Source organism: Globicephala melas, chromosome 9, assembly GCF_963455315.2.
Source record: "Globicephala melas chromosome 9, mGloMel1.2, whole genome shotgun sequence".
NCBI classification, from domain to species: Eukaryota; Metazoa; Chordata; class Mammalia; order Artiodactyla; family Delphinidae; genus Globicephala; species Globicephala melas.
In genome coordinates this window covers 66,236,522-66,253,990 of record NC_083322.1, presented here as the reverse complement: position 1 = coordinate 66,253,990, position 17,469 = coordinate 66,236,522, and the positions used below count along the sequence as shown (strand labels likewise).

The window sequence follows — 17,469 nt, the reverse complement described above, 5'->3', positions numbered from 1 at the left end:
GAATCTTCTTTTCTTGACAAAGGTGGCAGCAGTCAGCGTCTACACAGAGGCTTGGGTAAAAAGTGAACAGTTGATTGACTTAGTGGTTCTTCAGAGCGGTCTACATATTTCCTGCTTTGATTGTTTAACAGGAAACAAGCAGGGGCCCTCTGATTAGCTGATTGCACAAACTTTAGGGATCATGGCTGTAATGGCCTGGTAGCTCTCAGGAGTTTTTAATTGTCATTATTTAAACAGCAAAGTGTATGTGCAGATTGCTTCGCAGTTTCTAATTAGTTGCTTGAAGTCTACTGTGTTCCCCAGGCTTTCGCTACACGTAGACGCTGCAGAAGGGGTGATATAAGTCTTGGGAAGATCTGTTTCCTTAGCCTCCCTTTACATCGCTAAATTCATGCCAAGGTCACAGGGTTAAACTCCAATAGGGATCACTTTTTCAGCCTTACTCTATACTAGATGTTACTTTTAACCTTTGAGTTTCAGAGGTGTGATCTGTGTTATTTTCTTTGGCATCATTCGCAGAGCATCGACATCCTTAAAGTCCAGCTTTTTCTCTTGAGATACAGCATAAAGTCTACTTTTTGGCATGACCTTCATCAGTTTATTTCATGCTTAGTGAGCTTAACATTTTAAGAAATCGCGATAATTAGTATGGGCACGTAAGGAAGGAAAATAGCTCAAAACTGTAGACAGGATTATGATATAATCTAACAGGGCAAAGTCTAAGTCACTTACATGTTTGGGGAAGCTAACTGTCTTGATTATATTTTCCCTTTGGGTTTGAAATACTCCTCAATTTTATACTAAGAAAATATTTTTGGGAAGATAGTATTGGGCTTACATTTTATAAGGAATAGAGACCAAGAAGAAAGAACGAAGGGTTATTTTTTCATTGTACAAGGCCAGTATGGTCAGTCACATTTATAGGCAGAAGCAATCTAAAGGTTAGAAAATCTGAATCTGACAGTGTTTCACTCTGTCTGCATAATTGCTCAGTTGCCCCCATGAAAATTTCTAAATCTCAGAAGGAAAAACGGAGATAAATAAACCTGTCATTGAAATCAGTATGAAGACACTTCTATATTTTATAGCTTAGACCAAAACAACACAATGATTTTTAGCAGCTGTTGAGTGAATAATTTTATTTTGGTTTAGGTTTTTCTTTTGCGGTACGCGGGCCTCTCACTGTTGTGGCCTCTCCCGTCGCGGAGCACAGGCACAGGCTCCGGACGTACAGGCTCAGCGGCCATGGCTCACGGGCCCAGCCGCTCTGCGGCATGTGGGATCCCCCGGACCGGGGATGAACCCGTGTCCCCTGCATCGGCAGGCGGACTCTCAACCACTGCGCCACCAGGGAAGCCCTGGTTTAGGTTTTTTAAGTGTTCTTTCTGTAATTATTTTAAGAGGTGTATTTCTGTCTCTTGACCAAAGGAAACTTTTAAAAAGCTCGTGATTTGGTCTGGTTTATAATTCACACTTAATGTCAGAAGATCGGCTCGAATATATTCTGTCTGAATTGTTTCTTTAGTGCAGGAGAGAAATTCATGCATTAATAGTGATATGCTTGTAGGGCCCTAGACATTCAATCCCCAATGTGACTAATTCCACATATTTTTGAGACAATTTGCTGGAGATAGAAGTAAATAATCAGTAGTCATGAAACTGAGTTGTGTTTTTCTTTTTTGGTTTGTTTGTTTTTTGGTAAAATCAAAATATCTGGCCAGATATTCCAAAGAATTGGAAACTAACACCTTTGCTGCTGTAATCTATTTAATAGTCTTTTACACTTTGTATGAATAACAAATAAATGTAGCACAAACAAACCTTTCTTGTTTAAAAATATAGATAACAGAAAACTCTGGTGTATTCTTTTTTGTGTGTGTATAAACATTATAAAATTGGACTTTTAGAAAAAGAATAGCAAGCTAAACTCAAATAAGTGCAATACAAACAAGAGACAAGGAAAAATGAGAGAATTTTCATTTGCTGCCAGTTGAGAAAGCAGAGTGCCAGTGAAGGTGGAAGAAAGATGGTATACCGGTAATCCAGTATGCCCTGAATTACCCATGACATTGTCCTAGTTTTTGCTTAACTCACAGAGTCTAAGATGCTATTAACTTTGCTTTGAAGTATTTGCATTAAAATTTTCACTAGTTTGTCATGTGCAGGTCAATGAGGTATTTACAAATTGCAGAATTTAATTTGCGCAAATAAAATGCACAGAGCTTAAAATTGATTACTCCCTCTGCATTGTTACTTAGAACAGTAAGTAATAGCATTAACAATGAAGGCAAGAAGTATGATCGGATACTACAGTTTTTAAAATAGTATCTAAAGAAAAAAAAGTTATACAGCATTTTTATAAGTAAATGACCTCCATGGATTTATTCTGGCCTTTGTGCGTTTATAGTGACCTCTATATATACAGTTGCGTGTAAGTTTGTAGATTCCTGGGTTATATTCACCTTTTTACCTATTTTAAATCCCTATTTAATGGTAACAGTATATTTCATAGAAACCCTTAAGTTGGTTGTGGTGTAACCATTTCAGTGATTGATTTAATATAAATTTTATGTAAATATCATGGCTAATCATAGAAACTTAAAATGTTTTTAATTTAGGAGATATAAAGCAAGAGCCAGGAATGTATCGGGAAGGACCCACGTACCAGCGGCGGGGATCACTTCAGCTCTGGCAGTTTTTGGTAGCACTTCTGGACGACCCTTCCAATTCCCATTTCATTGCCTGGACTGGGAGAGGCATGGAATTTAAATTGATTGAGCCTGAAGAGGTGAGTTTAGTAGATTCTAGTTAGGAAGATCAGATGTGTTCTAATATAAGGAAACATAGACTTGATTAATATGCCAAAGAAGTATTTTTTAATTTTAAAACTATAGGGAAACATTGTGAATTAAAAGGTGGGCCAAAAAAAAAAAAGCAGGAATGTATTTAAAATAAGACATGAATATGTTGCAGGCTTTTTCCAGTTGCATACCGTCCTACAGGAATTGAAGGAAATCAACCGGATTGTTAGCATAATCCTTTATTCAAGAGAGCAGGGCTTGGGAAGTCTTTAAAGGTGCATCTAAGTTGGGCACGTTTGATGGTCTTTGAGGAAGAGAGATGTCTATCAAAGTTCAACTAGTTTTGGGTATGGAGGAATTGTTCTTGAGAATTAGCAGTTATTATTTGGACAGTCTTGATTTTTGTCAAGAGGGTTAGAGAGGAACATTTAGAGAACAAAGTCATGTGTAAGAGGGTGTAGGGGAGACGTAGCTGTGGGCAGTAAAGGCACACAAGGGCCACAGTGGGAAATTCTTACTCCTTAAGTGTTTCTTAGGAGACACAGACCTGTACAACCATTGTTTCCCTTTGATTATTGGTGACATCTGTTTTGAATCAGCTGGGCTGTGTACGTTCCTTTGGAAGGTAGGAATAAAGTTTAAAATGTCACCATACCTAAGAAGGCTCTGGATAGAGAGAATACAGTAAATGGAACACCTTTCATTCTGTTCAGCTGTCTTACTTCCTCAAACCCTCCCCCATGCACATACCAATGGAGTGTTTTCCTGAAAAACCTCTCAGTTCAATTTTTATTCTGCCCAGGACTAACTTTAGGCTTAAGCCTACTATTTTTTTTTTTTTTTTTTTTCTTTTTTTGGTTGCGGCCCATGGGATCTGAGTCATGCAGGATCTTTTCATTACGGGGCGGTCTCTTCGTTGCCGTGCTCGGGTTTCTCTCTAGTTGTGGCATGCAGGATTTCTCTTTCTCGTTGAGGTGCGTGAGCTCAATAGTTGTGGCACACGGGCTTAGCTGCCCCACGGCATGTGGGATCTTAGTTCCCCAACCAGGGATCAAACCCGTGTCCCCTTCATTGGCAGGCAGATTCCTTACCACTGGACCACCGGGGAAGTCCCAAGCCTACTATTATTATTACAACATAACCTACCGAATAGCATTTTGGATCTCAAAAGAAAGGTGACTTTTATATGAAATGTTTGTGTCTTATCAAAGATGCTTTTTCTGCTGCTGTTAAAATTGACTTCAGTTTACATTAGCTGAGAAAGCAATGGAAGACTTTTAGCTAACATGCCTATGACTGATCATATTGGCTATAGGATCTAAACACCTCAGAAAAGTCGAAAAATTCAGAGAGAGATATCCAGCTATTTTTTAATTCAAAGTGATTAGTTTCACGTAGACTAGACATCTACAACCTAGACTAGGCCAATGGGCCTATACATCTTGCATTTTCTGCTCTATGAGACCATGTATTTAATCATAATCAGATAACGTGTCCTAATTTGATTTCCAGAAGACAAGGTGACATTACTTATTAAGATTTAAGAGATTATCCGATTCGAGTATGTATTAAATAAAGTATGAAATCAGAGGAGATGGTTAGTACAATTAAGTGTACTCCGGGTTACATCAATACCCTGGTAGCATTTGAGGGCCCAAGTTAAATCAGAAATTCAATTGAGTATAGGCTAAATGTTTGGGTGTTTGAATTTTGTACTGCATCTAAAACTTAATTTGGCTGTCAAAAGAAATTCATTTTTTATGTAGGTGTACTTAAATGATATAAGTGAAAAACCCACAAAAATGTGAAGCACTAAAAATTGAGACTAGAAACACTTAACGTAAAGTAATTTGAAAGCCCTTTAACATGATGGGAATGTGTGCTCTTCACCTCGTGAAAGATGTTAATAATCTCTGCAAGAGTTGCTTCATGCTAGAACTGAGGACATTCAACAGGGATTTATATCAATTACTTCCGTCCATCTGTGGTTAAAATAAGTGAGCAGAAACAGAATTTTTATTTTTGCCATCTATCTGTTAAGATGGGGGAAATGACTGAATTATGTCTGTGATTATTGATCCACTCAGAAGTGTAAAAATACTTAGGCACACGTGATTAAGTTCTTTATATAGCAATTGTTGATTTTTAAGCTGATCATGTTTGAACAAGTAGAATAGGAGACTTGACCAGGGGACCATTAAGTTACATCAAATTGTGAATTTCTGTGATTTTTTTTTTTTTTAAATGCCGGGAAGGAATACAATTATTTCTGTTCCATACAACAAACCAACATTTAGACACCTTTTCTGTATCAGACTCAGAAAGTAAAAAAGGACAGGGGAATTCAGAGTCAGCCTAACTCCCTGGCAATTGTGCAATAAGCGCTCAATGTCTCCTAAGGCCCTTTGTTCAAAATGAAACATTCCATTTCTGATTGCTGCATTGCTCACTGCTACAATTGCTTCCATCAGGCAATGACTGTGCTGCTTATGTTTAAATTTCTTCTTTGGAAAATGTTTGCGAAATTTCTTTAGTCTCTGTGGCCCACGGTCACCCTCTTCTTTCAACTACACAGCAGTTAATTGAGGGTCTGTGACAGCACAGCTCATGAAAGGTGGCTCTGAAGCCATCCTTGTTGGAATTACTCATGAGTTCCGCTTTTTGTATTTCCTCTTGCAGTTTCAAATGATACTGAGTGAGACTGCAGTCTTGTGGCTGATTATATGCTCAGTGTGTTTGGATAACTTTTAGCAAGCACGTAATCTTTAACATCTCTTTTTGAGATATTCGAGATAATGACATGTTATTTTTTAATTAATCATGGGTTCTGGGGAATTGTTCCAGGGAACAGTTATTGACATAGTGAAGCATCTGTAGGAGGCAGAGTAGAAGTCTTCTGCTAATATGCAAGCTTGTTGAGCTGGAAGAGTTATCGAGAAGTCTGATAGCCAGGCCCTGATTGTGGTTTCTAGGTTTACTGTTGCATATTCAAGCGTGATTTTAAAAATAAATTGAATAATAATTGAACGATTGCATTTTCCTGTTTAATTCATTTGGTGATAAGGATAAATGCTAGAGTGCTATAGAGATCTTTTCACTCTCCTCATTAACATCCAAAGTTTTCTTTTGAAAGAGTATTAAAAGGAATTTACTGGAAGTATTGCCATCATCGTACCCACTCCATGTTGAAAATGGTACCTTGGCGCTTTTTTTTTAACATCTTTATTGTAGTATAATTGTTTTACAATGGTGTGTCAGTTTCTGCTTATGACAAAGTGAATCAGCCATATGTATACATATATCCCCATATCTCCTCCCTCTTGCGTCTCCCTCCCACCCTCCCTATCCCACCCCTCTAGGTGGTCACAAAGCACCGAGCTGATCTCCCTGTGCTATGCAGCTGCTTCCCACTAGCTATCTGTTTTACATTTGGTACCTTGGCTTTTAGTGGCGCCGGATATAGTGGTGATTGATGGGGTCATATGTGAGGGCTGAGTGGACTTTCTTAGTTGTTGGATGGTCTAACCTATCCTGGAAATTATTTATGTTATCTGTTCATTTTAAGTTGCAATCTTTTAAAAAATTTTTATCATGATAGGAACACAACATGGGATCTATCTTCTTATCAAATTTTTATGCGTTCAATCCAGTATCATTATAGGAACAGTGCTGTACAACAGATTTCTGTATCTTATTCCTTCATCTTGCACAACTTGTCTGCATCTCTCAGGCATATGAGTATCCATTTCCCTCAACTTTATAATGAATGTGATATTGAAACAGCTCTAAGAATAAATTTGGGGGCTTCCCTGTTGGCGCAGTGGTTGGGAGTCCGCCTGCCGATGCAGAGGACACGGGTTCATGCCCCGGTCCAGGAGGATCCCACATGCTGTGGAGCGGTTGGGCCCCTGAGCCATGGCCGCTGAGCCTGCACGTCCAGAGCCTGTGCTCTGCAACGGGAGAGACCACAACAGTGAGAGGCGCGCGTACCGCAAAAAAAAGAAAAAAGAAGAATAAATCTGATTGTTTTAAAATGTCTACTGATACCCATGGTGCTGAGAATTAACTGGCATCATAAAAGTCAAACTCTGCTTATGGTATTAAAAAAACATCTTTCTCTCCCCAAAGACTTCCACTGTGTTGTCTTGAAGTTTGTTGTAGGTATTTTACTTTCTAGGTGCCTCCTGGTGAGCCTCTAGAAAAGTATCATTTACAAATGCATAAGTGTTCAGAAATTGTTGTTCAATTTCAGGAGATACTAATAATTTATTTTCACATCCCCTCCAGGTTCGCAGGCTGTTCAGTTGTCATGTCTATTAAAGATTCACTGATGTCCATTGTTAGCTTTTTAAAAGACATTTTATTTAGAAATTATTGCTTTCACTTCTTATTGCCATCAGCCCATTTTGCTATTGCTTAGAACATTTACATTAAAACGAAGTTTATCTTTGGAACTTTAAGATGTACCTGTCACAGTGACTCCGTTTTGATATATAGTCACGTCCCTGTGACGTTACATCTCTCTGCTCTTAAAAAATTATACTGATATATGTGACTAAATTACATTGTATCTCCATTCAGGAAGTAGAAATTAGTGAGAGAGAAAATAGCAAGGATCAGTGTTTTTAAAAGAGAAAAAAAAAACTCTGGAGAAAGGTTATTGCTAATGAAGTAGAGAGAGACAGAATGATCTCTTTGCAAAGCATTCTGTTTTAGTATATTACACGTAGCAACAACTTGGAATTCTGTGAACATGAAGGAAAACTCTAACCCTATTTAAAAATGGTGTCTCAGGGTTACCTAGGTATGCATGGCAGCTGCAATTTCTGCTCAGATGAAGCACAAGTGGAAATTAATGCGAAAGTGACTTTAGCTGGGGTCATAGAAGCAGGCCACCCTGTTCTGGATAATGCTGCATGTAGCCAGGGTAGTGGTGAGGTAGGGGATGCAGATATGTTGAGGAAGGAGGTTTTGCTGAAGCTCTGTTGAAGCTCGGAGATTGTTCACTAAACAACAAAAGTAGATATTCTGCTTTAGAGATTTTTGTCTGTGGACTCATATACACGGTGACCTTCGTATTTTTAGCATCTGATTACTGTTTAAATGAACGCTTAATTCCCCAGTGTAGTATTGGCTACAATTTTATCCTGATGCTGCTTCAGGCAATAAAAATTATTTGCAGTTCAGCTTACTAAATGGTATACTGTTTCCTCTGCTGTACACACTGTGCCACTTGTTCACTCTTTTATTCAGCGTCATGCAGGATATCTATTTTCCTTTGGTTTATCATAACCTCAAAAACACCTTTACAAAGAGATCACGAAGCCACTCTTGATCTATAGATTTTATCTGAAAAGAAAAAATAAGAAGGAAAAAACAGGGAACCTCAGAATGCGAAGCATGCCTCGGCTCCAGGGTGATCACTGAAGGCCTGGTTTAAAAAGCAAACCAGGACGCAGGATATGCAGATCACGATAGCTTTTGTGTCTTTACTTATGTTTTTGATTTGAATGTGTTTTAGAGCGTTTGGAAGTAATTAATGAATTAACTAATTTTTATGAGATATGTTGATAAGTTTTTACTTAACACTACAATGTAATTTTGTTTTGGTGGCAGGTGGCCCGGCGTTGGGGCATTCAGAAAAACAGGCCAGCCATGAACTATGATAAACTTAGCCGTTCACTCCGCTATTATTATGAGAAAGGAATCATGCAAAAGGTGAGCAGCTAATACAGCATTAAAATTCATTGAAATGTTGCACATTCATCTGCATGTCATACTTTAAAGCCACATATCATTACACTGCTGAAGCAAGGTTTTCGCCCACTTTAACATATGCTTAGCTGTTTGTTTTGCTATTACAAGCCTTTCTGTTTATAAATGCATGGGCATTATAGACAAATGTGTAATAATATCATATACAAAGTAGTAGACTTTCTGGAAGTCCCCACTTTCCTGTGTTTGGTAGAAAAAATGTTGTTTTCGTACGAATATGGCAAGCATATATCCCCAGAAGTCATTGATATTTTGCTACATTCTCCACAAGTATATAATTTTGAATACTAACTGAATTGTTACCTTTTCCCTCTTGTTCTGGTTCTTAAAACATTCAGAACACTGCTTGTTCTCATTCTGAAAAACATTTTTTCGTGGCTGATTTCATTACTTGACAGCTTAACATCTTAAACCGTTGATTAAAAATAAGTATTTGATCTTATTTCATTGGTATAATGAAGTTAAATTTATTTTATTTCAAATGAGTGTCTCTTAATATTTCCAGGTAGCTTTTTTAAAAGGTGTGAGATAAAACAAATGAATTACACCTAGAACAAAATATAAAATTTTTGAAGAAGGTAATGAATAAATGAATAAATAAAGATAAAACATTTGGGTATTTGTTATTGTTACATCCTTCAGCCTTGCATGCATATTCGATCTAATAGTCTTGACTGTGAACAACGTTTAGGATTTATTCATCGTGAATATTACATTATAGTTTTATTATGCATCCTTTGTTCATTTGGGGGGACACAGACGTATATCAGAGATTGTGGCATAGTTTTATGTCACCATGGTTCTGCCAAGAAAAACTAGACCAGTTGATCCATGAAACTTACTAGAAGACAGGGAAACAGCATCATTGAGTTTTCTAGACCAAAGGGAATCTGTGCTCTGGAGCTGGCCAGCCTGGAAGTTAGAACTTGAAAGATCCTTAAAAGATAAGGCTGAATTAGATTCTTAATTGCTTCCTATTTCCCTGAATCTCTCCTTCAAAATGTAAAACCAGTTACTATCTGCTCTGTCTTCTCCATCTCAACCCTGGAGTCCTTTTTAATTCCTCCCTTCCTCTCATCCACCACTCCCATTTGCAGCCAACCCCTTTCACATACATCCCATTCTTTTCGTTTTCATCACCATCTTCCTAATTGGGCACATCAAGTGGGCTGGCACAGTAGGTGCTCTGCAGGTCCCCTGGGCAGTGTTACACAAAAGGCAGTCATGACTTTGGTTTGCATGCTACCTTCTCATTAGATCACCTTTTTTGAACAGATTCTTCTGCTACTAAGCAGTGGTATTCTTACCTCGTGAAGCTGCTGTGATTATTAAATGAAATTATGTGCTTGAGACACTTGCATTGTACCTGGCGCAAAAGTCTTCAACAAATGGTAGCTGTGAATGCATCTCACACCCTGAATCCAAGGCATATCTAGCTTGTGTGTCTTGACCAGTAAGTCCCTTACTAAATGGAGCAGTCACAGAGAGCTAAAAAGTATCGTAAAATGTCCAATCATACCTCAGGTTTTAGACACAGTATTTGAGGGGGTATCTTCAGGATGACATGTCTGGTCTTAAATATTCTCAAAGGGGTTCAAACTTATGCTTATTACTGATCCCACCACTTCCATGTTCCTATTTATTTATACAGTTATCACATATCCTATTTATTTACCTCTTACTTTAATAAATTAATAAGGCAAGATGCTATCAAATAGTCAAATGACAGCATAGATGTTGAAAAAACAAAGAAAAAATGTTGTGGCTCCTCACGTTTTTTCTATTAGGCTGTAATTGCCAAAGGAAACTATTAGCAACTATTTATTTGTCAGCTAATATAGGAGAGCAAAATGTTGTACATCACAGGCCTTTTGGGGTATTGCATATGATATAAGGAAAACCAGGTCGTTTAAAGGTGGAAAATGCAAAAGTTGAAGTCTGCTTATAACTAGCACAACAATCAAGACTTTGGACAATTTTTACAGACGTACATATACTTATTCTTCCTTCCACGTGTTGAGCCGTTCTACTTGCCACTTTCTGACACACCTGTGACTCTCATTGCTTCACTCTTTTTAGAATGTCCTGCCATCTTATCTTTACCTGTTAACATAATGGTTAAGTAAGTTCTAGTATAGTCATTCAGAGGAAAATGATGCAGTCCTTTAAAAAAAGAAAACTCTGATGTAGAATTATATATTTTAATGTATGGGGAAAGTGTTTATCTGACCACGCTTGTTCATGAACTTAAAACTCTGTGTGTATGTGGTGTATGTAAAAGAAAATAAAACGGAAAGATTAGAGGATAAAATAAAACCCAAGTGGATCTAAACATCAAAGAAACCCTGATTATTTTAGTAGTTATGAAAGAAATAAGAAATGAAGTAATGATCATTATACCTTATAGACAGTACATGTATGAGTTTCAAAATTTAGAAATGATGGGAAAAGCATATACAAACATTTAAGCATTGGTTATTTCTGGTTGATATAATCAGATTATTATTTCTTTTGGCTTAATCTGTAATTTAAAATTTTCTTCCAATATCCCTGTATCACTTCTGAAACTTTAAAAGTTAACACATAATTTAAATAGCTAGTCTTTCAAAATTCATGTTTTATCTATCTAAGCATTGCAGTTTGTGTATACTGAATGTATAGCATTTTCCATATTATAACTGAATAACAGAAGACGTTCTGTCCCTTGGTTGGTTATCAGCCCTTGTTCTAAACTTTGTGGCATTTAACATAGTCCAGTAATTATGGTAGTAGCCCTAAATATGTTTACTGTAAGGAAAATAAAACAGTGAGTCAAGGCAGAGTCCTTAAGAGGTTTTATAATCTTGATGGCATATTATACATTTTAATTCCCCACAGTGATTTATTGAATCATTTCTAATTATAACCAATAGCAACAGGTTGTACAAAAAAACTTCCAGTGTCCTAAAGCAAATGCCTCCTTCTCAGCGGCTGCAGACAAAACAAAGCAGGTTATTAAATGCTCTGAGGTATGCAGGCCATTTATTTTATTTTTATTCTCAAAGTGCTTTGAACAAAGAAACACGGGAAACAAGGATTTAGTATAGTTAAGCTTTGTTTCTGATATGGTCTATTTTTACTTTTATGGCAGTTCCACCATTTCACCTTTACGAACTTAATTTCCTTTTTATAAAGGACTAAAGTGAATAAATTTATGCCAGACTCCTCTGTTTGCCATGCCCTGTGCTAGAGACTTCCATCTTAGTCTTGCAACAGGCTTTCCAAGAAGCCATTCCTGACTCCATTTCACAAAAAAAAAGGGGAACTGGGGGCAGTTTAAGAAACATGTCCAAATTCATAAAAACTAAGTCTTGGCTGTTTTCAAGCCTAAGGATATTCAGAGTATTTGAATTCTCTAAATTGATTCCTCTTACAGGGTAAAAAAAATCCAGGGCAGAAAACATTCTAAATCTGAGTCCAGAACAGCAGTGCTCTTTGGTAATTTTTTTTTTCTTCCCAAACATGCACAGATAGTTTATAAACTATGAACTCACCATACCCCCACGTCACACAGCAAGTAGCAGAGGAGTTGAGTAATTTGCACCTTTCTAAAATTACTGAACTCTACATACACACAAAAAGTTACTGCCAAACTTAATACAAAGAACTGTATTCATCCACTCCCGCCCTGCCCAACCCCCCCGTGGGTTTTTGAGAAGCTCAGCATTGTCTATTAATGGCAGCGGGGGCAGGGCTGTATTTGTTCCACTCAATTGTTTATAATTTCCTAGAGAAGCATTACTCTTCAAAATTTAAGTTTGGGACATGTTATTTCCTACAAATTACGCCACTTCTCCTTTATTTCAGGCAGCTGTCACATTCCTTTTTTTCATTTCCTCCCTATGCATCGTGTATTTTAAATTCCTTTCACTTTTTTACACCGTCTTACTTCAATTTGACACTTTATATACATCCTTACCTTCTGTCTAAGGCATCTTGCTTTGACTTTTAAAAGTGATGTACCCAGGATAATGCTGGGTACATCTCGATCCATCTTTCGTTTAAATAAGGCTATGCATCTTTTTCTTCGGGTGAGAATATACAGTGCAAAAGAAAAAAAAAAGAAAAAAAGAACAGTTCACCCTGCGAATCAGTGAATCACTAGTCTAGTCTTATTAGGAACACAATACATTTTTCTTCCAAGATTTGGAAGTTTAGTTTTTCTACAGTTTCAGAAATATAATGTTAAGAGGGAGACACTACACTTTAAAGGCCTGTTTATTTTATAAGTACTATAGATACTACCTTTTCAAACAGAGGGGAAAACATTGTAATGTGAAGATGCCTGCATGAAATCATTGATTTTTTTTTCCCCCAAATAGCAATGTAAGTTTACACTTACATGAAAACAAGCAAACTGCTAAGCTTTCTAGCTATATCTGGAATGAATGTAATTATTACTCAAGGTCAACATTTTGCATTTCCCTCGATTGAACCGTAGTTTATCACACAAAGTGAGGATTTTTTTTTTTTTCTATCTGTTAATAGTTCATTGCTTCTTCTTTTGTTATTCATCCTTTCTGGAGTATTAAATCATGTTTTTGTTTATTTCTTTCTCTGCCCTTCCAATCTGGGATGGTGAAGATGAGTTGTTGGGTTTTTTTAAGCTGAGATGTAGTTGACATAACAACCTCACATTAGTTTCAGGTGTACAACGCAGCGATTGGATATTTGTATCTCTTGCGAAATGCTCACCACACTAAGTCCAGTTACCATCCGGCACTGCACATAAGGATGGGATTTCTCTTCCGTGTTTCCCTTAGGTGGCTGGAGAGAGATACGTCTACAAGTTTGTATGTGATCCAGAAGCCCTCTTCTCCATGGCCTTTCCAGATAATCAGCGCCCACTGCTGAAGACAGACATGGAGCGTCATATCAACGAAGAGGACACGGTGCCTCTGTCCCACTTTGACGAGAGCATGGCCTATATGCCAGAAGGGGGCTGCTGCAACCCTCACCCCTATAACGAAGGCTACGTGTATTAACACAAGTGACAGTCAAGGGCCTCCTCGCGCCTCTCCTCTTTTGCGAGATGCAGAGAATCTCTGAATTCTCTTCAATCTTTGTCTGATTTTTGTTGTTTGTATTTTATTTTTAAATAATAATACACAAAAAGGGGCTTTTCCTGTTGCATTATTCTATGGTCTGCCATGGACTGTGCACTTTATTTGAGGGTGGGTGGGAGTAATCTAAACATTTATTCTGTGTAACAGGAAGGTAATGGGTGAATGGGAGGGGGGGATTGGGGGATTACTTTTTACTTAGGCTTGGGATGGGGTCCTACAGGTTTTAAGTATGATGAAGCTCTATCATGTTGATTTGATTTCATAACAACCTAGAAAATGTTCATGTCCTCTGGGTGTCTATAGTACCCAGTTAATTCACATTGTGTAAATATCCACTTGGAGACTATTTGCCTTGGGCATTTTCCCCTATCATTTCTGAGTCTCTGCAAGGTGTACAAAAAAAAAACTACTGTAAAAGGCAGTTTAATTGTTAGAAATGACTGTTTTTGCACCTCTTGTAAAAAGGTATCTAGAGATTGCATTTGCTGCTTTTTGTTTCGTTTTGCTTTATATATGACTCTTAGAGGATAACCATAAAATGGGTAATTCTCTCTGAAGTTGAGTAATCACCATGACTGTAAATGAGGGGCACAATTTTGGACTCTGGCTCCAAACTGAGTCACAGGCCAGTAGCAGTATACGTATCCGGTGCCACCTTGCTCTTTAGATACAAATCATACTGTTGTTAAAGTATTTTGAAGCTCATTTCAGTTAAATAATGATATTTTTCATGGTCCTTTGAGATCTTCATTTAAATGGTAAATCTGGGATCACAATGAAGCAAAAAATATCTGTCTCCTTTCGCTTCCTTCAGTACATAAAAACATTATTTAATCAATAAGAATTAACTGTACTAAATCACATAATATGCTGTTCTAGATACAGCAAGCACTCCTTAAGAAAAATATCCAATACACTAAATAGGTACTATAGTAATTTTTAGACATGGTACCCATTGATATGCATTTAAACCTTTTACTGCTGTGTTATGTTGAAACATATATAAATATTAGATAATGCTAATGCTTCTGCTGCTGTCTTTTCTGTAATATTCTCTTTCATGCTGAATTTACTATGACCATTTATAAGCAATGCAGTTAACTACAGATAGCATTTCAGGACAAAATAGATGACTCGAACCATTTATTGCTTAAAAAATAGCTTATGCCATGCTATGCTATAAGCAGCTTTTATGCACATTGACAAAATGAAGAGTAAGCTTCAGCTTGCTAAGGGAAACTGTGGAAAATTTTGTAACTTTTGGTGAAACGGAAAATTATTTACAAACTGTCAAAGAATATGAGGAAGTTGCTGTATGACATAGTGCTGGCGCTGGTACTATCCATCATCTTGTTTTGGACACTCGTGTAAATGTGATTGGATTGTTTGAAAGAAGATTTAAAGATTTAAAGTTTCAAAGGTTTTTGTTTTGTTTTGCATTTGGAGAAAATACTGAAAGCAGGGTATAACAAAACCATAAGTAAATGGTGTTACAGTATCTCTGAAGAGCTTGCTAAAATGATTCAAGCAAGAAACACGAATTTTGTTCACTCCATCAATATCCCAGAGGAACAAAAATTTTTAAAGAGTCAGTAGCAAAATTTTAAAAAAGTCCTAAACACAAAGCCAAAATCGACTTATAAAAGCTTTTCATGATGAACACGGGAAAAATTGTTGAAAGATGATCTCCTGGCTACCCATTTTCCAACATGACATGGATCACAACTCATGTCTTTAAATTGAACAGTTATTGGGAAACCCACATACCATAATCAATACTACTCACATTTAATCCTACAAAAAAAATTCTAATTTCAACACATCTATGTAACCTGTGATTTCAAGGCTTGTTCTACATTTACATTATATAGCATTAGGCCCATTATGGGCTAATAAATATGCCTTAAAAATCAGAACTTTTGCCCCCCACTTTGCTCATGTGGCCATTTACAGCATGTAGAATAAAAACAGATTTTAAAATATTCAGCTAAAGTTTTACTGGAAAGAGAATTGACACATTTGGAGAAATTGAAGGAGAAATTGAAAGTGGGTCCTTAAAATATGATCTAAGTGAAAATTATATTGAGTATTCTTTTTTTTCTCTTTTTCTTTTATTCTTTTAAAACTTCTAGTTTGACAGTGAGAAAATTGGGCTATGAGTTATTTTAAGGAATCAAGGAAGAATTGGTATTGATTATATAATATTTAAGGACAAATGATATATTTTGCTGTTTACGGTACTAACTCACTGAATGAAGTAAGTAATTGGCCAACATTAAGTATATTTCTCATACAGAAGGGTTCAAGACATTACATTATAAACTCTTGGGAAATGTATCTAATTTTTTTTTTTTTTGGTTCTGTTCTTATTCTACTTTTTGTTTGGTTGTATTTTTATTTTCAGATAGATTAATAAATCTGGCAGCTGATTTCTGCAAGATTCTTGTGTTTTGAATTTCTAATTGAATTGGCTATTCAAACATAGAAATCAACAACATAACATTTTCCTTCAACTTGGTAAAGGAAAATAAAAGAATTATCTCCCCTCATGTTTGCTGCCTTTTGATGTTAATACCCAACAGACTAATTACAACAAAGAATGTCACCTCTGCAATAACTAATGAAAGATGATTTTCTTTAAGTTATGCCTATAAAAATGCTTAAAAATAAAAATTCACACAGCTGACAGTGCAGAGCAGTTTTCTCGAATTATAGAAAGTTCTTGGGGGTCACTTAATTGAAACTCCTTTTTATAGATTTTTATCAGTTTCCTGTAGATTTTATAACAAATTACCACAAGTTTAATAACTTAAAGCAGCACAAATTTATCCTCTTTTAGTTCTAGAGATCAGAAGTCCAAAATGAGTCTAAAGGGGATAAAATCAAGGTGTCTGTAGGGCTGGTTCCTTCTGGAGGAAGCCCATCCTTACTTCTACTTTTAGAAGCCGTTGTCATTTCTGGCTCCTGGCTCCTGGCTTCCTTACTCCAATCTCTGCTTCTGTGGTCACATCTCTTTTTCCTCTACTGTAGTCAAATCTTCCTCGGCCTATCTCTTACAAGGATATCTGTGATTACATTTAGGGTCTACCCAGATAACGCAGGATAATCTCCCCATCTCAAGATCTTTAACTTAATCACATCTTTGACGTCCCTTTTGCCCGGTAAGTTATCATTCACAGGGATCAGGACACACAGGTAAGGGGTTATGGAGGAAAAGGGGTGGCTCTTATTCAGCTTACCACACAGATGAAGACACTGTGTATTAAAAATACTGATTGACTTACCTGTGGACAAAAATGTTCTTATTGATGGATCTAGGGTGAGAAATTACTGAAGAACATTTTTGTTTACCATTGAGATGGTCTCACTCTACTCTGCATAAAAGGTAATGAAAGCATTCTATGTTAAAGTTCACCTACTCCATTAAAGCATCTGATAATCACATAGAGCTTTTAGATTATTTAATTCCCCCACATGTAAAAATTATGTAATGAGAGAAAAATATAGTGTGATAATTACAGAGTTATAGCATAGTTAATTATGTTATCCAAGTCAGATTATTTTTTTTAATATAAATTTCTTTTGATGCTAGTACGGGTTGTTACTCTACAGCCTTAACATCTACAAGTTATTACTGTTTAAGAAAGAATGATATGTAGAATATGTTTGTTACTCAAAAGAGCAATTTTAAAATATGAGTCAACTTATGTTTATATGACAAGGAAAGAAATCTATTACCAGATGTCTTAGCATTTGGCCAGATCATAGGTGCTTCTAAAATGAATGTT

The 17,469-nt window shown here is 36.6% G+C and overlaps 1 protein-coding gene across 11 annotated transcripts in view; it reads left to right on the top strand.

Moving 5' to 3' along the window:
• ETV1 (ETS variant transcription factor 1) overlaps window positions 1-17,123 on the top strand; it is a 96,289-nt gene extending 79,166 nt beyond the window's left edge. For 10 of the 11 annotated variants that reach the window (XM_030857164.2, XM_030857166.3, XM_030857165.3 and 7 more), the window contains 3 exons: window positions 2,619-2,788; window positions 8,418-8,519; window positions 13,379-16,121. In XM_030857164.2, coding sequence (XP_030713024.1) covers window positions 2,619-2,788; window positions 8,418-8,519; window positions 13,379-13,600 — 494 coding nt within the window. In that variant the 3' untranslated portion in view covers window positions 13,601-16,121. Of the gene's footprint in view, window positions 1-2,618; window positions 2,789-8,417; window positions 8,520-13,378 lie in introns of all 11 variants that reach the window. The other variant, XM_060304677.1, reaches the window with a different exon arrangement.
• Window positions 17,124-17,469: the final 346 nt, after the last annotated feature.